The 26,918-nt window shown below is 41.6% G+C and overlaps 1 protein-coding gene across 2 annotated transcripts in view; it reads right to left on the bottom strand.

The window, feature by feature from the left end:
- AP2M1 (adaptor related protein complex 2 subunit mu 1) overlaps positions 1-26,918 on the bottom strand; it is a 237,324-nt gene that overhangs the window by 134,128 nt on the left and 76,278 nt on the right. For both annotated transcript variants that reach the window (XM_053710328.1, XM_053710329.1), the window contains exons 3-4: positions 20,447-20,712; positions 19,280-19,362 (exon numbers count right to left, since the gene is read on the bottom strand). In XM_053710328.1, the coding sequence (XP_053566303.1) occupies positions 19,280-19,362; positions 20,447-20,712 (349 nt within the window). The remainder of the gene's footprint in view (positions 1-19,279; positions 19,363-20,446; positions 20,713-26,918) is intronic.

The raw sequence follows: 26,918 nt of genomic DNA, 5'->3' as shown, positions 1-26,918 counted from the left end.
AAAACAGATTGATCATGGCCACAACCTTCTCACCCAGTACTACGGATGCGGGCATAATATTAAAGGAGCACTGGCCAGTGGTTGAAACAGATACCAAATTAACATTCACGAAAAACCTAACACCCATGATAGCCTATCGAAGGGGCACCAACCTCAGAGATGCTCTGGTACGGACAGACCCAAAACATAGTTACATACAAACAACTTGTATCAACATTAAAGGCTCATACAAATGCCTGGGGTGTACTACATGCAATGGCTGGGTAGCAACAAAGAATTTCCATCACCCACATACAAATAAAATATACACCATCAAACACTCTGTCTTGTAACACCACATTTGTGGTATACCTCCTGTACTGCCCATGTGCACGATTCTATGTCGGCAAAACGAGTGGCACACTACGTGAGAGGATGGCGAATCATAGACGAGCCATACGAGTAGCGTTGTCCCAGGGAGAATCCGACCAACCAGTAGCCAGACATTGTGCACGGATGGCACACCAAGTATCCACTATAAGGTACATTCTGATTGATCACATTCCCCCTTTAGATAGGGGAGGAGATCGCAACAAAGCCCTCTTAAGGCAAGAGGCAGAATGGATATATAGGTTGGGCACCATAGCCCCAGGAGGTTTAAATTCTCCTCCAGACTTTAAGGCACTTATATAGAGGGGAGCAACAAACTAGGGTACGGCTGGAGGCTCTAGGAACCTTTTGTAGCTCTATGTTGTGAATCAGGCCCCTCTTGGGGTAGATTATCCAACATATACAGCACATTTATAGTGGAGGGGGACACAGGAGTAATTCCCTCCAACTTAAAGTTCAGAGCCCCCTATTTAGCCATTTACCCACAAAAAAGACTGCAGACTCTATTTAAATAAGTAGCCCTACAGTCCTATACCCTAAATAACAGAGGAATGAAATAAAACAACATCTTATTAAAACGATGAGCGGATACGAGTGATCTACAAGAAGAAATTGGGAATGACGTACAGAAAGGACAAACCTACCAAAGAAAGATGTAACTAAGGGAAGATGAAACACAACAAAAGGCCTCATTGAGAGCTAACATGGATGGACATACATATAATACAACTGAGACTGGGATCTATTCTATATGCAGACTTGCATGCAGGTACAGCAAGTCAGTTGACCACCACGGATAATAGGAAGTACAGAGACAGTACTGAGTGCTAATAGTCAAATGTCTGCAATGAAAAAATGTGCTAAGTCCACCAGACTATGGGGTATACATGTAGTGTAAACCATAGATATATGAAAACAGAATTTATGTTTACCTGATAAATTTCTTTCTCCTACAGTGTGTCCGGTCCACGGCTTCATCCTTACTTGTGGGATATTCTCATTCCCTACAGGAAATGGCAAAGAGAGCACACAGCAAAGCTGTCCATATAGCCCCCCCTCTGGCTCCGCCCCCCAGTCATTCGACCGACGGTTAGGAGAAAAAAGGAGAAACTATAAGGTGCCGTGGTGACTGTAGTATACAGAAAAATAAAAATTTTAAACCTGACTAAAAGCCAGGGCGGGCCGTGGACCGGACACACCGTAGGAGAAAGAAATTTATCAGGTTAACATAAATTCTGTTTTCTCCTACATTGGTGTGTCCGGTCCACGGCTTCATCCTTACTTGTGGGAACCAATACCAAAGCTTTAGGACACGGATGAAGGGAGGGAACAAGTCAGGTAACCTAAAAACGGAAGGCACCACAGCTTGCAAAACCTCTCCCCCAAAAACAGCCTCCGAAGAAGCATAAGTATCGAATTTGTAAAATTTGGCAAAAGTATGCAGAGAAGACCAAGTCGCTGCCTTACAGATCTGTTCAACAGAAGCCTCAATCTTGAAATCCCATGTGGAAGCCACAGCTCTAGTAGAGTGAGCTGCAATTCGTTCAGGAGACTGCCGGCCGGCAGTCTCATAGGCCAAACGGATGATGCTTTTTAGCCAAAAGGAAAGAGAGAGGTAGCAGTAGCTTTCTGACCTCTCCTCTTACCAGAATAGACGACAAACAAAGAAGATGTCTGTCTGAAATCCTTTGTTGCTTCTAAATAGAATTTTAAAGCACGAACTACATCTAAGTTATGTAACAAACGTTCCTTCTTCGAAACTGGATTCGGACACAGAGAAGGAACAACTATTTCCTGGTTAATATTCCTATTGGAAACCACCTTTGGAAGAAAACCAGGCTTAGCACGTAAAACTACCTTATCTGTATGGAATACCAGATAGGGTGAAGTACACTGCAAAGCAGACAATTCAGAAATTCTAGCAGAAGAAATAGCAACCAAAAACAGAACTTTCCAAGATAGTAATTTAATATCTATGGAATGCAAAGGTTCAAACGGAACCCCTTGAAGAACTGAAAGAACTAAATTTAGACTCCATGGAGGAGTCATAGGTCTGTAGACAGGCTTGATTCTAACTAATGCCTGTACATCTGGCACGGCTGCCAGAAGTAAGTGCAACAAGACAGAGCAGATCTGTCCTTTTAGAGAACTAGCTGACAAACCTTTATCCAAACCCTCTTGGAGAAATGAAAGTATCCTAGGAATTCTAATTTTACTCCAAGAGTAACCCTTGGATTCGCACCAACAGATATATTTTTGCCATATCTTATGGTAAATTTTCCTAGTTACAGGTTTTCTGGCCTGAACCAGAGTATCTATAACCGAATCTGAAAACCCACGCTTAGATAGAATCAAGCGTTCAATTTCCAAGCAGTCAGTTGCAGAGAAACTAGATTTGGATGTTCGAATGGACCTTGTACTAGAAGGTCCTGCCTCAAAGGTAGCTTCCATGGTGGAGCCGATGACATTCACCAGGTCTGCATACCAAGTCCTGCGTGGCCACGCAGGAGCTTTTAGAATCACCAAGGCCTTCTCCTGTTTGATCCTGGCTACAAGCCTGGGAAGGAGAGGGAACGGTGGAAACACATAAGCTAGATTGAACGACCAAGGCGCCACCAATGCATCTACTAGTGTCGCCTTGGGATCCCTGGATCTGGACCCGTAGCGAGGAACCTTGGAGTTCTGACGAGACGCCATCAGATCCATATCTGGAATGCCCCATAGTTGAGTTAACTGGGCAAAGACCTCCGGGTGAAGTTCCCACTCCCCCGGATGGAAAGTCTGACGACTCAAATAATCCGCCTCCCAGTTGTCTACTCCTGGGATGTGAATTGCAGCTAGATGGCAGTAGTGATCCTCCGCCCATTTGATGATCTTGGATACCTCTCTCATCGCCAGGGAACTCTTTGTTCCTCCCTGATGATTGATGTACGCTACAGTCGTCATGTTGTCCGACTGAAATCTTATGAATCTGGCCTTCGCTAGTTGAGGCCAAGCCAGGAGCGCATTGAATATCGCTCTCGGTTCCAAAATGTTTATCGGGAGAAGAGACTCTTCCCGAGACCATAGACCCTGAGCTTTCAGGGAGCCCCAGACCGCGCCCCAGCCTAAGAGACTGGCGTCGGTTGTGACAATGATCCACTCTGGTCTGCGGAAACTCATTCCCTGAGACAGGTGATCCTGAGCCAACCACCAGAGGAGTGAGTCTCTGGTTATCTGGTCCACTTGAATCTGGGGAGACAAGTCTGCATAATCCCCATGCATGCACAGTTGCAATGGTCTTAAATGAATTCGAGCAAAAGGAACCACGTCCATTGCCGCAACCATTAGTCCTATTACCTCCATGCACTGAGCTATGGAGTGCTGAGTAATAGATTGAAGAACTCGACAAGCGTTTAGAAGCTTTAACTTTCTGACCTCTGTCAGAAAAATCTTAATTTCTACAGAGTCTATTATTGTTCCCAGAAAGGGAACCCTTGTGGACGGGAACAGGGAACTCTTTTCTATGTTCACCTTCCACCCGTGAGATCTGAGAAAGGCTAAAACAATGTCTGTATGAGCCCTTGCTCTGGGAAGGGACGACACTTGAATTAGAATGTCGTCTAGGTAAGGTGCTACTGCAATGCCCCTCGGCCTTAGGACCGCTAGAAGGGACCCTAGCACCTTTGTGAAAATTCTGGGAGCAGTGGCTAAACCGAACGGAAGAGCCACGAACTGGTAATGTTTGTCCAGAAAGGCGAACCTCAGGAACTGATGATGATCTTTGTGGATAGGAATATGCAGGTATGCATCCTTTAGGTCCACGGTAGTCATATTGACCCTCCTGGATCGTTGGTAAAATCGTCCGAATGGTTTCCATTTTGAATGATGGAACTCTGAGGAATTTGTTTAGAATTTTTAAATCCAGAATTGGCCTGAAAGTTCATTCTTTTTTGGGAACTACAAACAGGTTTGAGTAAAAACCCAGACCTTGTTCCGCTGTTGGAACTGGGTGTATCACTCCCATCTTTAATAGGTCTCCTACGCAACGTAAGAATGCCTGTCTCTTTATCTGGTCTAAAGATAAGCGAGACATGTGGAACCTTCCCCTTGGAGGAAGTTCCTTGAACTCTAGAAGATACCCCTGAGAGACAATTTCTAGTGCCCAGGGGTCGGGAAAATCTCTTGCCCAAGCCTGAGCAAAGAGAGAAAGTCTGCCCCCTACTAGATCCGGTCCCGGATCTGGGGCTACCCCTTCATGCTGTCTTGGTAGCAGCAGCAGGCTTCTTGGCCTGTTTTCCCTTGTTCCAGCCTTGCAATGGTTTCCATGCTGGTTTAGGCTGGGAAGTGTTACCCTCTTGTCTAGAGGCTGCAGAGTTAGAAACCGGTCCGTTCCTGAAATTGCGAAAGGAACGAAAATTAGACTTATTCTTAGCCTTGAAAGGCCTATCCTGTGGGAGGGCATGGCCCTTTCCCCCAGTGATGTCTGAAATAATCTCCTTCAATTCTGGCCCGAAAAGGGTCTTACCTTTGAAAGGAATATTAAGCAATTTTGTTTTGGACGACACATCCGCCGACCAAGATTTTAGCCAAAGCGCCCTGCGCGCCACTATTGCAAAACCTGAATTTTACGCCGCTAATTTAGCCAATTGAAAAGCAGCATCCAAAATAAAGGAATTAGCCAACTTTAGTGCGTGAATTCTGTCCATGACCTCATCATATGGAGTCTCCTTTTGGAGCGAATTTTCTAGTTCATCAAACCAAAAAGACGCCGCCGTGGTGACAGGAATAATGCACGAAATTGGTTGAAGAAGGAAACCTTGCTGAACAAATATCTTTTTAAGCAATCCTTCCAATTTTTTATCCATAGGATCTTTGAAAGCGCAACTGTCTTCTATAGGAATAGTTGTGCGCTTAGCTAACGTTGAAACTACCCCCTCTACCTTAGGGACCGTTTGCCATGCATCCCTTCTGGGGTCGACAATGGGGAACATTTTCTTAAACATAGGAGGGGGAACAAAAGGTACACCTGGCTTCTCCCACTCCTTAGTCACTATGTCCGCCACCCTCTTGGGTATCGGAAAAGCGTCAGCGTGCACTGGGACCTCTAAGAATTTGTCCATTTTGCACAACTTCTCTGGAATCACCAAAGTATCACAATCATCAAGGGTAGCTAGCACCTCCTTAAGCAGAGCGCGGAGATGTTCTAGCTTAAAATTTAAATGCCCCGATATCAGGTTCTGCCTGCTGAGAAATTTTTCCTGAGTCAGAAATTTCTCCCTCAGACAGACCCTCCCTCACTGCCAACTCAGATTGATGTGAGGGTATAACAGATAAATCGTCGGCGCCTACTTGCTCATCCTCTGTATTTAAAACTGAGAAATCACGCTTTCTAGGAAATGCTGGCAGTTTGGATAAAAGAGCTGCTAGAGAATTATCCATTACTGCTGTTAATTGCTGCATAGTAACAAGCATTGGCGCGCTAGATGTACTAGGTATCGCCTGCACGGGCAAAGCTGGTGTTGACACAGAAGGAGAGGATGATGAACTATCCCCACTACCTTCATTTAAAGAATCATCTTGGGCAACATTATTAAATGTGACAGTACTGTCCTTACTCTGTTTGGACGCCATGGCACAATTCGCACATACATTTAATGGGGGAACCACCTTGGCCTCCATACACACAGAACATAGGCTATCTGAAGGTACAGACATGTTAAAACAGACTTAGGCAGGTTTTTAATGCAATAAAAACAATTTTAAACAAAACCGTTACTGTCTCTTTAAATAATAAAAAGGGCACACTTTATTTCTGAATGATTGAAAAAACATCAAAGAAATATCCGATTTTTATGAAACTTATACCCCAGTGTCTTAATGCTTTAAAAGTATTGCACACCAAATTTCAAGTCTCTTAACCCTTAAATGACCAAACCGGAGCTAATAATCACAATTGACCGGTTTAAACACACTACAGTCCCTGCCACAGACTTTGCTGCGGCTTTTACCTTCCTTAGGGGTTATTCACAACAGTAATAAGCCTCTCTAAGTCCTTTTCTAAGCCACTGGACCTTCTCACATGAAGCTGCATGCACTGCCTAGAGAAAGTAACTGCGCAACTGAGGCGCGAAAATGAGGCCTCCTCCCTCTGCATTCCAGAGTGAAGGGGCCTTTCTAACAAGATTAGGTGTTTAAACAACTGCCAGGCGCAAATAAATGTCCCCAAAAGTGTTTCAAAGTTTGCCAAACACTCCAAATGTCAAATAAACATGATAAAAATCAATCGATTAAGCCCACAATAGTGTCAACCAGCATAGAGCCCAAGTTATAAGCCTTAATTCTGTAACTGAGTCTAAGAAAATGGCTTACCTATCCCATAAGGGAAAACTGACAGTCTTCTAGCATTACTAGGTCTTGTTAGAAAAGTGACTGATCATACCTGAAGCAGATAAGCCTGCAAACTGTTCCCCCCAACTGAAGTTCTCTTGTTTCAACAGTCCTGCGTGGGAACAGCAATGGATTTTAGTTACTGGTGCTAAAATCATACTCTTCTTTTAACAGAACTCTTCATCGCTTTCTGTTGTAGAGTAAATAGTACAAACCGGCACTATTTTAAAATAACAAACTCTTGATAGAAGAAATAAAACTACAACTAACACCACATACTCTTTACCATCCCTGTGAAGATGCTACTTGTTCAGAGCGGCAAAGAGAATGACTGGGGGGCGGAGCCAGAGGGGGGGCTATATGGACAGCTTTGCTGTGTGCTCTCTTTGCCATTTCCTGTAGGGAATGAGAATATCCCACAAGTAAGGATGAAGCCGTGGACCGGACACACCAATGTAGGAGAAATATTGTTAAATACTGGTTTGAATTTTTTTAGTTGTGCATTTATGTTGTTCGTTTTTATTTTTATTTTCCCTTATGCCCCTCTCAATGTGTTTAAGTCTACAAGAAGAAATTGGGAATGACGTACAGAAAGGACAAACCTACCAAAGAAAGATGTAACTAAGGGAAGATGAAACCCAACAAAAGGCCTCATTGAGAGCTAACATGGATGGACATACAACTGAGACTGGGATCTATTCTATATGCAGACTTGCATGCAGGTACAGCAAGTCAGTTGACCACCACGGATAATAGGAAGTACAGAGACAGTACTGAGTGCTAATAGCACATTTTTTCATTGCGGACATTTGACTAAGTCCACCAGACTATGGGGTATACATGTAGTGTAAACCATAGATATATGAAATATTGTTAAATACTGGTTTGAATTTTTTTAGTTGTGCATTTATGTTGTTCGTTTTTATTTTTATTTTCCCTTATGCCCCTCTCAATGTGTTTAAGTCTTAGTTTTATGGTTCACCTTTATTGTGCCCGAGTTGCTTCTAGTGGCTAATGTTGGTGTAATATACACACATACAGTAGCAGCAATAATCATGTCATTTACTACTTGAGGACGTTGGTCCAACCCCTGCTATTGGGGAAAACTTTTCTGTTATAGCGGTCTTTAGAGTGCAAATACTACCATAGACCAGTGCGCCAAGTAGATCTGGCAGTAGCCGGTTACCATAGCAGCACAGACAAACAAATCAGACGCTCAGCAAGACAATAAATATTACAAACTTCTTGGGCAAAAGAGATACTCTAATAGCAAGTCTAAATGCTTGCAGATAGAGATATGCGAGTAGCATAAAGAAACGAAAAAAGTGTTGCGCGTTAGCTTTGTAATAAGAACAGAGGGACACAGAATAGCATTTAGCAGATTTAGTGATATCACAATTTAAAGCACATTAATGTCACAACCAAGAATGGTACACTTAAGTTCTTTCACGATATGTATTGCATACTAATTTTATATTGAAGCACAGTTTTATGTTGCAATTTTATTATTCTAGTTATTGACCCCAATTGCCGGAAACACAGGAAGTGTAGTTAGTTCCGATATGCACACAGTGGAACGCAGGAGATGCGCCAGCTCATTGATTTCAACACAGGTATTTGAAATTGTTTAAAATCACATGTTTTGAATTAAATATTTGCTTGTTTGACACAAAACTTATGCTGATGACGGGGAGGAAGTCCCTGAAAACGTTACATTAAAGATTTTTTCTTCACTAAAAAGACCTGAGAGTGCATCCGTTTTTTTTTCCAGGAAAATATATATATATATATATATATATATATATATATATATATATATATATATATATATATATATATATATATCCCATCCTCTCAAATAGAGAAAATAAAAGCCATAAAAGCCACCAGTGTATAAATAGGATAATTTACAAGACATATGAAGCAAACTTTTAGCCCTTTTATGTTTAAAATGCAGGCACACTGCAACTCCAAACATACTATTAGATTTCATCTACTTAAATAATCAAATTGAGCTAAAACAACAAGAATTCTTTATATAAAAAACACAATACCTATCATCCAGTAAAGGCTAGGCAGTGTGTAAGTACATAGTTAAATCAGGCATTTTTAAAGATACTCAATGGTTTTCTCTTGTAAGGTGTATCCAGTCCACGGATCATCCATTACTTGTGGGATATTCTCCTTCCCAACAGGAAGTTGCAAGAGGACACCCACAGCAGAGCTGCTATATAGCTCCTCCCCTAACTGCCATATCCAGTCATTCTCTTGCAACTCTCAACAAAGATGGAGGTAGTAAGAGGAGAGTGGTAAAATAGTTAGTTTTTTCTTAAATCAAAAGTTTGTTAATTTCAAATAGTACCGGAGTTGTACTATTTTATCTCAGGCAGTATTTAGAAGAAGAATCTGCCTGCGTTTTCTGTGATCTTACCAGCTTGTAACTAAGATCCACTGCTGTTCTCACATATGTCTGAGGAGTGAGGTAACTTCAGAGGAAGAATGGCGTGCAGGTTATCCTGCTATTGAGGTATGTGCAGTTTTAAGTTTCTCTAGGGACTAGAAAATGCTGCTGGTACCTGATTAAATGTAAGTTAAGCCTAAAAACAGTGATTTAATAGCGACTTGTATCAGGCTTACTACCAGAGATATATACTCTGATAATATGGCAATATAAAACGTTTGCTGGCATGTTTAATCGTTTTTATATATGCTTTGGTGATAAAACTTATTGGGGCCTAGTTTTTTCCACATGGCTGGCTTGATTTTTGCCTAGAAACAGTTTCCTGAGGCTTTCCACTGTTGTAGTAGGAGAGGCCTATTTTAGCGCAGTTAAAATTAGAGACAGACAGACATTCAGCTTCCCTCAGCAGTCCCCTGCATGCTATAGGACATCTCTGAAGGGCTCTAAAGGCTTCAAAAGTTGTTTATTGAGGAAGGTAGGGCCACAGCTGAGCTGTGGCAGTTGTGACCTTTTAAAAAAACGTTTATTTCGTTTTTTTTATCCGTTTTTTGCATTAAGCGGTTAATCATCCATTTGCAAGTGGGTGCAATGCTCTGCTAACTTATTACATACACTGTAAATATTTTGTTTGATTTACTGCCTTTTTTCACTGTTTTTCAAATTTTGACAAAATTTGTTTCTCTTAAAGGCACAGTACCGTTTTTTATATTTGCTTGATTTAAAGTGTTTTCCAAGCTTGCTAGTCTCATTGCTAGTCTGTACAAACATGTCTGACATAGAGGAAACTCCTTGTTCATTATGTTTAAAAGCCATGGTGGAACCCCATATGAGAATGTGTACTAAATGTATTGATTTCACTTTAAACAATAAAGATCAGCTTTTGTCTTTAAAAAATTTATCACCAGAGGATTCTGACGAGGGGGAAGTTATGCCGACTAACTCTCCCTACGTGTCAGACCCTTTGACTCCAGCTCAAGGGACTCACGCTCAAATGGCGCCAAGTACATCAAGGACGCCCATAGCGATTACTTTACAAGACATGGCGGCAGTCATGGATAATACACTGTCAGCGGTATTTGCCAGACTACCTGAATTTAGAGGAAAGCGTGATAGCTCTGGTGTTAGGCGTAATACAGCGCATACAGACGCTTTAAGGGCCATGTCTGATACTGCCTCACAATATGCAGAAGCTGAGGAAGGAGAGCTTCAGTCTGTGGGTGATATCTCTGACTCAGGGAAACCTGATTCTGATATTTCTACTTTTAAATTTAAGCTTGAGAACCTCTGTGTTTTGCTTAGGGAGGTTTTAGCTGCTCTGAATGACTGACACAATTGCAGTGCCAGAGAAATTGTGTAGACTGGATAAATACTTTGCAGTGCCGGTGTGTACTGAGGTTTTTCCAATACCTAAAAGGTTTACAGAAATTATTAATAAAGAGTGGGATAGACCCGGTGTGCCGTTTCCCCCCCCCCCCCTCCTATTTTTTTAGAAAAATGTTTCCCATAGACGCCACCACACAGGACTTATGGCAGACGGTCCCTAAGGTGGAGGGAGCAGTTTCTACTTTAGCAAAGCGTACTACTATCCCTGTCGAGGACAGTTGTGCTTTTTCAGATCCTATGGATAAAAAAAAATTAGAGGGTTACCTTAAGAAAATGTTTATTCAACAAAGTTTTATCCTGCAGCCCCTTGCATGCATTGCTCCTGTCACTGCTGCTGCAGCGTTCTGGTTTGAGTCTCTGGAAGAGGCTTTACAGACAACGACTCCATTGGAGGACATACTTAAGCTTAGAGCACTTAAGCTAGCTAATTCTTTTGTTTCTGATGCCATTGTTCATTTGACTAAACTAACGGCTAAGAATTCTGGATTTGCCATCCAGGCGCGTAGGGCGCTATGGCTTAAATCTTGGTCAGCTGATGTGACTTCAAAGTCTAATCTACTTAACATTCCCTTCAAGGGACAGACCCTATTCGGGCCTGGTTTGAAGGAAATTATTGCTGACATTACTGGAGGTAAAGGTCATGCCCTTCCTCAGGACAGGTCCAAATCAAGGGCCAAACAGTCTAATTTTCGTGCCTTTTCGAAATTTCAAGGCAAGTGCAGCATCAATTTCTTCTGCTACAAGACAAGAGGGAACTTTTGCTCAGTCCAAGACGGCCTGGAAACCTAACCAGTCCTGGAACAAAGGCAAGCAGGCCAAAAAGCCTGCTGCTGCCTCTAAGACAGCATGAAGGAACGGCCCCCTATCCGGTAACGGATCTAGTAGGGGGCAGACTCTATTCGCCCAGGCGTGGGCAAGAGATGTTCAGGATCCCTGGGCGTTGGAGATTATATCTCAGGGGTATCTTCTGGACTTCAAGGCTTCTACTCCACAAGGGAGATTTCACCTTTCACGATTATCTGTCAACCAGATAAAGAAAGAGGCATTCTTACACTGTGTGCAAGACCTCCTAGTTATGGGAGTGATCCATCCAGTTCCAAAGGAGGAACAGGGACAGGGATTTTACTCAAATCTGTTTGTGGTTCCCAAAAAAGAGGGAACCTTCAGACCAATCTTGGATCTAAAGATCTTAAACAAATTCCTCAGAGTTCCATCATTCAAAATGGAAACTACTCGGACCATCCTACCTATGATCCAGGAGGGTCAATATATGACTACGGTTGATCTAAAGGATGCTTACCTTCACATTCCGATACACAAAGATCATCATCGGTTCCTAAGGTTTGCCTTTCTGGACAGGCATTACCAGTTTGTGGCTCTTCCCTTCGGGTTAGCTACAGCCCCAAGAATTTTTACAAAGGTTCTGGGGTCGCTTATGGCGGTTCTAAGGCTGCGGGGCATAGCAGTGGCCCCTTATCTAGACGACATCCTGATACAGGCTTCAAATTTCCAAATTGCCAAGTCCCATACGGACATAGTTCTGGCATTTCTGAGGTCGCACGGGTGGAAAGTGAACGAGAAGAGTTCTCTGTCCCCACTCACAAGAGTCTCCTTCCTAGGGACTCTGATAGATTCTGTAGAAATGAAAATTTACCTGACGGAGTCCAGGTTATCAAAACTTCTAAATTCTTGCCGTGTTCTCCATTCTATTCCGCGCCCTTCGGTGGCTCAGTGCATGGAGGTAATCGGCTTAGCGGCAATGGACATGGTTCCGTTTGCGCGCCTACATCTCAGACCGCTGCAACTCTGCATGCTCAGTCAGTGGAATGGGGATTACACAGATTTGTCCCCTTTACTAAATCTGGATCAAGAGACCAGAGATTCTCTTCTCTGGTGGCTATCTCGGGTCCATCTGTCCAAAGGTATGACCTTTCGCAGGCCAGATTGGACAATTGTAACGACAGATGCCAGCCTTCTAGGTTGGGGTGCAGTCTGGAACTCCCTGAAGGCTCAGGGATCGTGGACTCAGGAGGAGTCACTCCTCCCAATAAATATTCTGGAATTGAGGGCAATATTCAATGCTCTTCAGGCTTGGCCTCAGTTAACCCTGAGGTTCATCAGATTTCAGTCGGACAACATCACGACTGTGGCTTACATCAACCATCAAGGGGGAACAAGGAGTTCCTTAGCGAACTCCTAAGTCTCCAAAATAATTCGCTGGGCAGAGAAACACTCTTGCCACCTATCAGCGATCCATATCCCAGGAGTAGAGAACTGGGAGGCGGATTTTCTAAGTCGTCAGACTTTTCATCCGGGGGAGTGGGAACTCCATCCGGAGGTGTTTGCTCAATTGATTCATCGTTGGGGCAAACCAGAACTGGATCTCATGGCGTCTCGCCAGAACGCCAAGCTTCCTTATTACGGATCCAGGTCCAGGGACCCGGAAGCGACGCTGATAGATGCTCTAGCAGCGCCTTGGTCTTTCAACCTGGCTTACGTGTTTCCACCGTTTCCTCGACTGATTGCCAAAATCAAGCAGGAGAGAGCATCAGTGATTTTGATAGTGCCTGCGTGGCCACGCAGGACCTTTTATGCAGACCTAGTGGACATGTCAGCCTTTCCACCTTGGACTCTGCCTTTGAGACGAGACCTTCTACTTCAAGGTCCTTTCAATCATCCAAATCTAATTTCTCTGAGACTGACTGCATGGAGATTGAACGCTTGATTTTATCCGAGTCTGTCATTGATACCTTAATACAGGCACGAAAGCCTGTTACCAGGAAAATCTACCATAAGATATGGCATTAATATCTTTATTGGTGTGAATCCAAAAGTTACTCATGGATATTATCTTTTCTCCAAGAGGGTTTGGAGAAAGTATTATCAGCTAGTTCTTTGAAGGGACAGATCTCTGCACTGTTTATTCTTTTGCACAAGCGTCTGGCGGATGTTCCAGACGCTCAGGCGTTGGTTAGAATCAAGCCTGTGTTTAAACCTGTTGCTCCCCCATGGAGCTTAAACTTGGTTCTTAAAAGTTCCTCAAGGGGTTCCGTTTGAACCTCTTCATTCCATAGATATCAAGCTTTAATCTTGGAAAGTTCTTTTTTTGATGGCTATTTCCTCGGCTTGTAGAGTCTCCGAGTTATCTGCTTTACAATGTGATTCTCCTTATCTGATCTTCCATGCAGATAAGGTAGTTCTGCGTACAAACCTGGGTTTTTGCCTAAGGTGGTATCTACTAAGAATATCAATCAAGAGATTGTTGTTTCATCATTGTGTCCTAATCCTTCTTCAAAGAATGAACGTCTTTTAAATAATCTGGACATGGTTCGTGCTTTAAAGTTTTACTTACAAGCTACTAAAGATTTTCGTCAAACATCTGCTTTGTTTGTTGTTTACTCTGGACAGAGAAGAGGTCAAAAGGCTTCGGCAACCTCTCTTTCTTTTTGGTTAAGAAGCATAATCCGCTTAGCCTATGAGACTGCTGGACAGCAGCCTCCTGAAAGGATTACAGCTCATTCTACTAGAGCTGTGGCTTCCACTTGGGCCTTTAAAAATGAGGCTTCTGTTGAACAGATTTGCAAGGCGGCGACTTGGTCTTCGCTTCATACTTTTTCCAAATTCTACAAATTTGTTACTTTTGCTTCTTCGGAGGCTATTTTTGGGAGAAAGGTTTTACAGGCAGTGGTACCTTCCGTTTAAGTACCTGCCTTGTCCCTCCCTTCATCCGTGTACTTTAGCTTTGGTATTGTTATCCCACAAGTAATGGATGATCCGTGGACTGGATACACCTTACAAGAGAAAACACAATTTATGCTTACCTGATAAATTTATTTCTCTTGTGGTGTATCCAGTCCACGGCCCGCCCTGTCATTTTAAGGCAGGTCAAAATTTTAGATTAAACTACAGTCACCACTGCACCCTATGGTTTCTCCTTTCTCGGCTTGTTTTGGTCGAATGACTGGATATGGCAGTTAGGGGAGGAGCTATATAGCAGCTCTGCTGTGGGTGTCCTCTTGCAACTTCCTGTTGGGAAGGAGAATATCCCACAAGTAATGGATGATCCGTGGACTGGATACACCACAAGAGAAATAAATTTATCAGGTAAGCATAAATTGTGTTTTTATCTAAAGCAGTACATAAATCCAGCGGATATTCAGCAATACTACCTATCAGCAATTTTTTTTCCGCCCAATTAGAGTACTAGGGTTAAAATGAATACACATCGTTTTTACCTTACAGATTGTAAAAACAAAACATTTCTGTAAATAAAAATTAAATTCTTTTTTTATATACAAATATACATTAAATAAGGGGATTTTTTATAGGCAAATTGCATAATTGAGCAAAATCAGCAAGAAACTTTATTTAAACAGGGCTAGGTAGAGTGTAAATCAACATTAAAATAAGGCAGCTCTTAAGAACGATTAAAAGTTTGTTCTGGTAGAGCATAAAATATAGCGGCTAATTAACATTAGTAACATCAGCACACATTTTTACATCTACAGCTCGTTTCAGGCTCAAATTAATATACAAAGAATATTTTCCATTTTTAGACAACAAAATCAATTTTTAAGTATAAATATATACTTTTTATAAACATATCCTACAAAGTGACTTTTTTATCAACCAATAGGAAGGCAGCAGAGGGACACACACTCCTTCCACGCAAACGGCGGGAAGTTTAAAAGGGCAACCGGAATTAAAGCACAACACTTACCTCTGATGAAAAAGCTCTGAGTAGCTTTGAAACGCGTCAGGTGTTTCAGTGTGTTCCGACTGCTCACTCATTCCTATATATTTTTTTAACGGCTAAATCTCCAATTGGATTTTATATTTTCCATGCACTTTAATCTGATTATTAGCCCGATACTCATTGGTGCTTTGTATTAGCTTCATTTTTGGCACCGATAGATTTTGACAAACCCGGGGATCTATATTTTAAAACCCCATTTTATTGAACGCAACTGTTGGGATTGGAATTTTAATTGTACTTGTTGCCAATGTGATACCTCATATAGATTGAGGTCACACTATGTAAGTAGATACTCTGTACTCTCCACACTTCAATAAAAATTGTTTTACAGAGTTACGCTATGTTGCTCTTTTTCTTTTCGATCCTATAATCTAAACCGACGGATAGACTCTTCAGAAAGTCTACATCGCACTCCAAAAGGAGCACGAACCTTACTTAACAGAAAAATTGGTGAAAGAATCTACCAGTGGATTACCTAAGCTGCGCATCAGACTTACCTCATAGGATTGAGGGTGTCTCCTGTAAGTAGGACCGCAAACTTAACTAAGGATACTTTACATTGTTCCACTCTTGCAACTTATGACACAGAACTGTTTTTTGAAATTGAACTTTTTTCCTAAAGAAATAAGTACGTTTATTTCTTGTTGCTTTGGCTCTTATGATTTTAAGGGGTATATGTCTGTATTGCTCCTCCTATACTTTCGCACATATAAGTTGTCCATAATAATTAACGTTTGAAATCCCACCCCCTGAGTGAAAAAACCCGCCAAAAGGTTGTCATAGCAACCTCTCTTAACAACATACACACCCACACAGCTCACCCAATAGACAGGCAAGACACCACGTGACATCAGGACCACAACAGTTCTCATAGGATCCAATGTAAACAGAGCAAATGTGTTAATCACATTGCAAAACAACAAAAAATGCAAAAGAGCAAAAAAGTATCCAAGACCTTAATCTGTTCTAGAAGTACCTGCACAGGGAAATCATGCTATTAACGTCATGGATACAGACTCAATTACACAGAGTAGAGTCGACACATCCCACACTGTTCATGTACAAATATGCAGACACCGTAGTGTCACCTTTGCAATCCTTGCATTTACTTTCACAGACGGGGAGGCCAATGAAATGTTCACATTCAGGATTATGTACAAAATCATATATAGTAATGCGCATAGTAAGTACCTTGGAGCTAGGCTGCTGCGTTCATGACAAGGACCCCAATACCAGCGTGTGTCACGGGGGGCGGCGCCTATTGCGTCATCGCTTTGACCAGCTGGAAACCAAACAGCTGTCAGTCGGAAAACACGCTGGACATACACACACACATATGGAATACACAGTCAGCAATACATACGGCACCAGAAACAATAATACTACACTGTTACACAGGGGCATAAATTCAGCGTGATATACCCAATATGGACCTAAGTCTGTAAGAAGCAGAGAATGTGTGTACACCCCCATTAGCTAAACGGCTTCAATATACAAGACTCCATGAAAAAATGCATAATGTACATAATTGACTGGGATGAGTCTTCGACAACATTGGCACATTGTGCAAGGTGACCCTAACTTACCACTGTCCAATTGGGCACCACCAAGGGTTGGCTACAAAAGGAACACCAGTTTGAGGGATCTCCTCATGAAGACAGACCCTAGCCATTGTTATCAAAAACACACTTGGCTCCAACCAAAAAAGTTGGGATGCTATCGGTGCATAGGATGCACTACTTGTAATTCTAGGCTTCCAGGGGCAACATTCAGTCACCCCCATAAGAAAAAAAAGTTTACGATTAGACATCGACTAACATGCACAATGACGTTTGCCATTTACCTACTGAGTTGCAGCTGTGCCAAGTTCTATGTAGGAAAAACATCTGATGACGCCCGTACAAGGATGGCGAATCACCGTTCGGCCATCAGAGCGGCGATCAAGGACCAAAAGAGCGACCAATTGGTCGCAAGACATTTTCTAGAGGCTGGACATAACCCCACGGATCTTCGCTTTGTCCTCATTGACCATGTCCCACCTCTGAAAAGGGGTGGTGATAGGAATAGAATTCTCCTCCAAATTGAAGCAAAATGGACATATTGATTAAACACTATACAACCACATGGAATAAATTCAATGCTCGATTGGCACTGTTTTCTTTAATTAGTTTGTCCAGCGATTCTACTTTCTGAGAGTCCATGAGCCATTCTAGCGTGTGTCTGTATTTTAAATACATAGATTTTGTATAAGAACGATGTTTCCCACAATTGTGAAATATGGTGTACAGCAACTTGTCATCCAGTTGGCTGTGTATATCACCTCTGGTCAGTGGGTGCTTCATTCTCTCTTCTTTTTGCTTTTGTTTTTGTCCCTAATGCAACATATATTGGGTCCCCTCCTGTGGGTGCTATACGCATCATTTGTAATCATTCTTAATCCTCTTTCCACTCAACCCATTTGTTTATTTTTTACATTTTTTTGCATTGTTAAGTTATATTTTTCATATTGTACATATTTCATTTTTTATATAGACCATATTTCTCGATTATGTACATTATGCATTTTCTCATGGAGTCTTGTATATTGAAGCCGTTTAGCTAATGGGGTGTACACACATTCTCTGCTTCTTACAGACTTATGTCCATATTGGCTATATCACACTGAATTTATGCCCCTGTGTAACCGTGTATTACTGTTTCTGGTGCCGTATGTATTGCTGTGTATTGAGTGAGTGAGTGAGTGAGTGTGTGAGTGTGTGTATCTTTTCCTATATTGGTGAAATGATGACTGCTGCATCCTGCCTGTATGGTAGTAAAAGCGTGTTTTCCGACTGACAGCTGTTTGGTTTCCAGCTGGTCAACGCGATGACGCAATAGGCACCGCCCCCCGTGACACACGCTGGTATTGCGGTCCTTGTCATGAACGCAGCAGCCTAGCTCCAGGGTACTTACTATGCGCATTACTATATTTGATTTTGTACATAATCCTGAATGTGAACATTTCATTGGCCTCCCCGTCTGTGAAAGTGAATGCGAGGATCGCAAAGGTGACACTACGGTGTCTGCATATTTGTACATGAACGGTGTGGGATGTGTCCACTCTACTCTGTGTAATTGAGTCTGTATCCATGACGTTAATAGCATGATTTCCCTGTGCAGGTACTTCTAGAACAGATTAAGGTCTTCCCTGCTTTTTTGCTCTATTGCATTTTTTGTTGTTTTGCAATGTGATTAACACATTTGCTCTGTTTACATTGGATCCTATGAGAACTGTTGTGGTCCTGATGGGTGTGGGTGTGTATGTTTAGAGAGGTTGCTATGACAACCTTTTGGCGTTTTTTTCACTCAGGGGGTGGGATTTGTGTTTCATTGGTTGGTTGTTTGTATAAAGGAATGCATTTCACTTGTATTCTCTTTCTGAGGAAGGGGATACGGTCCCCGAAACGTCACAAATAAAAGTACACATGTAAAAGGACAAGTGAGTGCTGCCATCATATATACACACACACACACATATACATACACATACATACACACATACACAGGTATACCTCACTTTACAGATACACACATTATTTAAATTATTGTGCTCACTCCCGTAAAGTTATTTATGAGTCAGCACTGATTGGCTAAAATGCAAGTCTGTCAGAAGAACTGAAACGAGGCAGTAGATTAAGAGTGTTGGATATGGGTAATAAAAGGGATTATCTTTTCCAAAAAAATAAACTTAACATTTCTATTTCTGAAAGCATTATTACTTTAAAGCCTTTTTCACACCTGCCTAAAACCATACATACACACGTATAAATGAAACAAACTTTTACATCCAAAGAAACAGGATGGTGATAAAAGGACAACTGACAAGCCACTAGTCGGGGGTAAAAGAAACCCACACTAATTGTAAAGTAAAATGTAGATTTACTTAGATAATCACAACATACCTGACTTTTAATCCCTTGTTGAGTGATGAAAGTTTTCAGTGCACCAGTCTCTGAGTTCTGAGGATAACCAAAGTCCAGTATTTCTACAGAATTGTATTAATAATAAAAAAATAAAAATAGTAATAGTGAGTATCATGCAACAAACAAACATGCACAAGCTAAGGAAGGAACATACTATAGTGTTCACCTTTTCTTGACAAGGAAGTTGTGTGTAAACAAAGACCATACAGGAACACATTTGTCATTTTATATTTAAAATCAGTATTCTCTTAATTTCCGCCACAACCTTAAGACCTTTTTGAAATAACCTATTTTTTGTACAGGGTATTGCACGCCTTTTAAAAAGAGATATTAAGGAAAGTAAATGAAAAACACTGAAATGCATTTTGGTTGCAACTAGACAAAAATAAATTAAAAATAAATAAATAAAAAAAAAAAGAAGAATAATGTAGGAAATACAATGAACACACAATTTGGCCAAAAAAAAAAAAAAAAAAACTTTCAGCAGCTGAATTCAATTTGGCTATTTCTGCAAGTAACAAACACTTACTACTAAAGCTAAAAACAAGGGTTTCAAGTCTCTAGAAACACCAAGCAGAGATTTTTTTTTTTATTTTGTTTTTAACTCAGGAGAAAATGCTTGCCTTCAAATGATGCTGACAAAGGACTTCTATATTATAGATTTGCTGGATGAACCAGTAAGAAAGCTCCTTTATTATAAAACAATTAGCAGGGATATGAACAAATGTATATTTTATTAAATATCCCCTTAATAGCACAGTATACAGTGAATAGGATATGATATATAAATATTTTTGTTGTGTTGCACTAGCTGAAGAAAAGAACAGTCTATTCTATAGCTCAAATGGGGACCCCCTCCAATAAAATGTACTTGTTTTATCAGCTATTTGTGTGGTGTCAAAGTAACTTGAACTTTTACTACAATTGCCCAGAAGAGACCAGTATTAATTAACAGCTACCTCTATGCATCTTTATTTTTATTTAAAATGTGCTTCTGTTACAAACTACAGGTTATCTAGAATTAACAGAAGTAAATTCTCTCATTTGCACATGTAGGAACATTTTAGACGAACACTTTTTTGTTTTACAGCAGTATGTTTGCTGATAAGGCTCCATTGAGAACCATGTCAGACCCATGCCTCTTACCATCTAGCAGCTCATAGATCAGAACAAAGTTGTTTTTGATGTTCTCTTCACTGATCTTGCCAAAGTAAGCAGTCATTACATCACACATCTTGTACAGGAACTCAAACACCATGGCAGCATTGACATTCTGCTTGGTTACAGCCGCCAACCAGATGTTAGAACGCTTGACATGGAAGAAACTGGTGCGGGCGATATTTGTAACGGGGGAACGCACCTGCTGCCGGGCGTGGATGACATTGACGCGGAATGCATCAACTGCATTACGCCTAAAATAAATGAAGAAGCAATTAAAATGCTGAATTCAACATAACTATACTGTGCAGTTGGTCTCTGGCATGGAAGGGACTAACATTAAATTGAGTAGGAAAGCCTAAATTAAATTTGCATGATTTTCTATTGAATATGAATGTGTACATATTCTACACTACTGGGAGCTAGCTGGTGATTGGTAGTTAGACATTTGTCTCTTATCAGTGGCTCACCAGATGTATTCATTTAGCTCCCAGTAGGGCATTACTGCTCTAGAGCCGACTGTTTAATCTCTTTGCATACATTTTGGTATGGGCTAAAAACACACATTTGTATAGTATGACATTAAGATAGATAATAAAGCTTGGTTTTAAAAACGTTTTATCACAAAAGTGAAAAAATATGCGTTCAAAAACTATTGTATGTAAAGCATATTACACTTAACCCCCCCCCCCCCAAAACAAACACACACAAAGCAAGCATAGTGAATGTAAGCATAGGAGCTGGTCCATTTTTGGTTCAGAACTTGGGTAGCGCCTGCCAATTGGTGGGTAAATGTAGCCACCAATCAAGCAAGCACTATCCAGGTGCTGAACCAAAAATGTGCCAGCTCCTATGCTTACATTCATGATTTTTCAAATAAAGATAGCAAGAAAATGAAGAAAAATATATAGAAGGAATTAAAGTTGCAAGCTCCATCTTTTATCAAAATTGCTTCATTCTTTTGGTATCTTTTTTTTTTTTTTTTTTTTTTTTTTTTTTAAAGGAGCAGAAATGCACTACTGGTTTCTAACTGAACAAATGAGTGAGCGGGTATTTCTTAGAGGCACACACCTCTTGATTTTGTGTAAAAAAAAAAAAACAAATTTGTGCTTAAACATCTCTGCCAGAGACCCAAAGCACATCACAAGGCGTTTCCCAGTTAAGTTCAACCGCTAGTAAATAACTATAGATAAAACATCTTCATACTTTAGTTTAAATCTCAAATCACAGCAAGCCGACAATGTATTAATACTAAATCCTTTGCATGTCAGTAAGAAGTTGTTGCCTTTAAGGGAAAGGAGAAGTAGGTATGCACTAGAAAATGTACGTTATTGTGCTTAGAGGGTTTCTAAGCAGTGATTAGTGAACCTAATTTGTTAGTAAACCATATCACTTTACCAATGTCATCTAAGCCAGCAAGATATACAGACATTAAGATGTTAGGACGCATGCTATTGGGTGAAGATAGCAAAAGGTTATAAATCAAGGACCCAGCAGAGGCAAACTATCAGCAGCCACCACAGGGCAAGTTGCAGCAGTACAAGTGGTCTTACCTATTGCTACAGCAGCCAATGAGGAGATGAGATGAAAAGATGGCACCAGCAAGGAAAAGGACAGTGACAGCAATGAAAGAAAGGGTTAGAAATCAAAGAGAAAAAAAAAAAAAAATGAACACAAAAAACCCCAAAAAAAAACAGCAGAGTCCAGTGATGCAAAATGGACAACACACAATCTCATAACTCTTAAGGCTGACCGTGTAGGAACTTACGTTTGCATGCCAAAAATAATTAATTACTAACAGTGCTTTAAGTCCTAGCAGTTGTATAAATTTAGATAGTAAAAAGGCAGAATAGAGTGTCACAGAGGGAAATGTAGCATGAAAACTGCAAGAGACAGGGAACCTTGGCTTGTCATTCTTTGTTATCACAATTTCTAAGAATGGAATAGAATGATTGTCAAAATAAAGTAATGTTGAGACAGGCTGCATCCTTTATTGAAATTCATAAATGAAGGCACAGTTCGCTATCAACTTCTTTTATCAGCTATTTGTGTAGAGTCAAAGTAACTTGCTACTCTTCCATCCCCAACTTACGTTCCACCTTTGTGTGTAGTACCATCTACATCCATCTCCAAACCATTCATAAAAAACAAAATTTATGCTTACCTGATAAATTTATTTCTTTACACGGTGAGTCCACTGATCATCATTACTGTTGGGAATATCACTCCTGGCTTTTCTTTCTAATGACACAGTGAATCCACGGATCATCATTAATTACTGCTGGGAATCAATACCCAAGCTAGAGGACACAGATTAGGGAGGGGCAAGACAGGTAACCTAAACAAAAGGCACCACTACTTGAAGAACCTCTCTCCCAAAAGATGCCCCAGCCGAGGCAAAAAATCTAACTAATAGAATTAAGAAAAAACTGTTCCACAGAGGCCTCATTTTTGAAGGCTAGACAAGGACACCACCCCAGTGGAGGGGGCTGAAATACTCTCAGGAGTCTATTATCCAGTAGGCTTATGAGCCCTACGATTAACACTTTGCAACCAGAGAAGAAAAGTAGAAGAAGCTTTCCGGCATTTATGTTTATCCAGAAAAAAAAATAAAAAATTACAGAAGACTGACAAAGTTCATGAGAAAGATAAAATGCTTGGGCCCGCACAACATCAAGAACGTGCAACAGCCGATCTTAATGAAAGAAGGAATAGGACAGAGAAAAGGCACAACATCTTCCTGAATAAAAAACTTCTGTCCGAAAAGGACCCTAGAAAGAAAACCAAACTTGCTACAGAAAACTGCCTTATCTGTCAGAAATACGAAATAAGGAGAACCACGATGCCAAGCCGAGAGTCCGGAACTCTGATCAGAACTCGACTTTCAGCTTACAGAGCAACAAAGTTTACAACTAAGCTATCGTAGGACACCATCCGCAAAATGGAATTAGCCGAAATCTGACCCTTGAGGGTTTCTAAGAGAACTCCGTCTCAAGGTCTTCAGAGAAAAAAGATAAGATCCTTGGGATCCACAATATCTAGAAATAAACTATGAGCCTGAATCATGGTCTCCATGACCGATTCGGAGAAACATAATTTATGCTTACCTGATAAATTCCTTTCTTCTGTTGTGTGATCAGTCCACGGGTCATCATTACTTCTGGGATATAACTCCTCCCCAACAGGAAATGCAAGAGGATTCACCCAGCAGAGCTGCATATAGCTCCTCCCCTCTACGTCACTCCCAGTCATTCGACCAAGAATCAACGAGAAAGGAGAAACCAAGGGTGAAGTGGTGACTGGAGTATAATTTAAAAGATATTTACCTGCCTTAAAACAGGGCGGGCCGTGGACTGATCACACAACAGAAGAAAGGAATTTATCAGGTAAGCATAAATTATGTTTTCTTCTGTTATGTGTGATCAGTCCACGGGTCATCATTACTTCTGGGATACCAATACCAAAGCAAAAGTACACGGATGACGGGAGGGATAGGCAGGCTCATTATACAGAAGGAACCACTGCCTGAAGAACCTTTCTCCCAAAAATAGCCTCCGAAGAAGCAAAAGTGTCAAATTTGTAAAATTTGGAAAAAGTATGAAGCGAAGACCAAGTTGCAGCCTTGCAAATCTGTTCAACAGAGGCCTCATTCTTAAAGGCCCAAGTGGAAGCCACAGCTCTAGTAGAATGAGCTGTAATTCTTTCAGGAGGCTGCTGTCCAGCAGTCTCATAGGCTAAACGAATTATGCTACGAAGCCAGAAGGAGAGAGAGGTAGCCGAAGCCTTATGACCTCTCCTCTGACCAGAGTACACGACAAACAGGGAAGACGTTTGTCGAAAATCCTTAGTTGCCTGCAAGTAGAACTTGAGGGCACAAACTACATCCAGATTGTGTAGAAGACGTTCCTTCTTTGAAGAAGGATTTGGACACAAGGATGGAACAACAATCTCTTGATTGATATTCCTGTTAGTGACTACCTTAGGTAAGAACCCAGGTTTAGTACGCAGAACTACCTTGTCTGAGTGAAAAATCAGATAAGGAGAATCACAATGTAAGGCTGATAACTCAGAGACTCTTCGAGCCGAGGAAATAGCCATTAAAAACAGAACTTTCCAAGATAACAATTTTATATCAATGGAATGAAGGGGTTCAAACGGAACACCCTGTAAAACGTTAAGAACTAAGTTTAAACTCCATGGCGGAGCAACAGCTTTAAACACAGGCTTGATCCTAGCTAAAGCCTGACAAAAGGCCTGGACGTCTGGATTTTCTGACAGACGCCTGTGTAACAAGATGGACAGAGCTGAGATCTGTCCCTTTAATGAGCTAGCCGATAAACCCTTTTCTAAACCTTCTTGTAGAAAGGACAATATCCTAGGAATCCTAACCTTACTCCAGGAGTAACCTTTGGATTCGCACCAGTATAGGTATTTACGCCATATCTTATGGTAAATCCTTCTGGTAACAGGCTTCCTAGCCTGTATCAGGGTATCAATAACCGACTCAGAAAAACCACGTTTTGATAAAATCAAGCGTTCAATTTCCAAGCAGTCAGCTTCAGAGAAGTTAGATTTTGATGTTTGAATGGACCCTGTATCAGAAGGTCCTGTCTTAGAGGTAGAGACCAAGGCGGACAGGATGACATGTCCACTAGATCTGCATACCAAGTCCTGCGTGGCCATGCAGGTGCTATTAGAATCACTGATGCTCTCTCCTGTTTGATTTTGGCAATCAATCGAGGAAGCAGCGGGAAGGGTGGAAACACATAAGCCATCCCGAAGTTCCAAGGTGCTGTCAAAGCATCTATCAGAACCGCTCCCGGATCCCTGGATCTGGACCCGTAGAGTGGAAGTTTGGCGTTCTGGCGAGACGCCATGAGATCTATCTCTGGTTTGCCCCAACGTCGAAGTATTTGGGCAAAGACCTCCGGATGAAGTTACCACTCCCCCGGATGAAAAGTCTGGCGACTCAAGAAATCCGCCTCCCAGTTCTCCACTCCCGGGATGTGGATTGCTGACAGGTGGCAAGAGTGAGACTCTGCCCAGCGAATTATCTTTGATACTTCCATCATTGCTAGGGAGCTTCTTGTCCCTCCTTGATGGTTGATGTAAGCTACAGTCGTGATGTTGTCCGACTGAAATCTGATGAACCCCCGAGTTTTTAACTGGGGCCAAGCCAGAAGGGCATGGAGAACTGCTCTCAATTCCAGAATGTTTATTGGCAGGAGACTTTCCTCCTGATTCCATTGTCCCTGAGCCTTCAGAGAATTCCAGACAGCGCCCCAACCTAGTAGGCTGGCGTCTGTTGTTACAATTGTCCAGTCCGGCCTGCTGAATGGCATCCCCCTGGACAGATGTGGCCGAGAAAGCCACCATAGAAGAGAGTTTCTGGTCTCTTGATCCAGATTCAGAGTAGGGGACAAGTCTGAGTAATCCCCATTCCACTGACTCAGCATGCACAATTGCAGCGGTCTGAGATGTAGACGTGCAAAGGGAACTATGTCCATTGCTGCTACCATTAAGCCGATCACCTCCATGCATTGAGCTACTGACGGGAGTTGAATGGAATGAAGGACACGGCATGCATTTAGAAGCTTTGTTAATCTGTCTTCTGTCAGATAAATCTTCATTTCTACAGAATCTATAAGAGTTCCCAAGAATGGAACTCTTGTGAGAGGAAAAAGAGAACTCTTCTTTTCGTTCACTTTCCATCCATGCGACCTTAGAAATGCCAGAACTAACTCTGTATGAGACTTGGCAGTTTGAAAGCTTGAAGCTTGTATCAGAATGTCGTCTAGGTACGGAGCTACCGAAATTCCTCGCGGTCTTAGTACCGCCAGAAGGGCACCCAGAACCTTTGTGAAGATTCTTGGAGCCGTAGCCAATCCGAATGGAAGAGCTACAAACTGGTAATGCCTGTCTAAGAAGGCAAACCTTAGATACCGGTAATGATCTTTGTGAATCGGTATGTGAAGGTAAGCATCCTTTAAATCCACTGTGGTCATGTACTGACCCTTTTGGATCATGGGTAAGATTGTCCGAATAGTTTCCATTTTGAACGATGGAACTCTTAGGAATTTGTTTAGGATCTTTAAATCCAAGATTGGCCTGAAGGTTCCCTCTTTTTTGGGAACCACAAACAGGTTTGAGTAAAACCCTTGTCCTTGTTCCGACCGCGGAACCGGATGGATCACTCCCATAAATAACAGATCTTGTACACAGCGTAGAAACGCTTCTTTCTTTATCTGGTTTGTTGACAACCTTGACAGATGAAATCTCCCTCTTGGGGGAGAGAATTTGAAGTCTAGAAGGTATCCCTGAGATATGATCTCTAGCGCCCAGGGATCCTGAACATCTCTTGCCCAAGCCTGGGCGAAGAGAGAGAGTCTGCCCCCCACTAGATCCGGTCCCGGATCGGGGGCCCTCGGTTCATGCTGTCTTTGGGGCAGCAGCAGGTTTC

Source organism: Bombina bombina, chromosome 4 (genome assembly GCF_027579735.1).
Source record: "Bombina bombina isolate aBomBom1 chromosome 4, aBomBom1.pri, whole genome shotgun sequence".
Taxonomy (NCBI): domain Eukaryota; kingdom Metazoa; phylum Chordata; class Amphibia; order Anura; family Bombinatoridae; genus Bombina; species Bombina bombina.
Note: the sequence above shows the minus strand (reverse complement) of the source record. Positions and strands in the feature narration are given on the sequence as shown.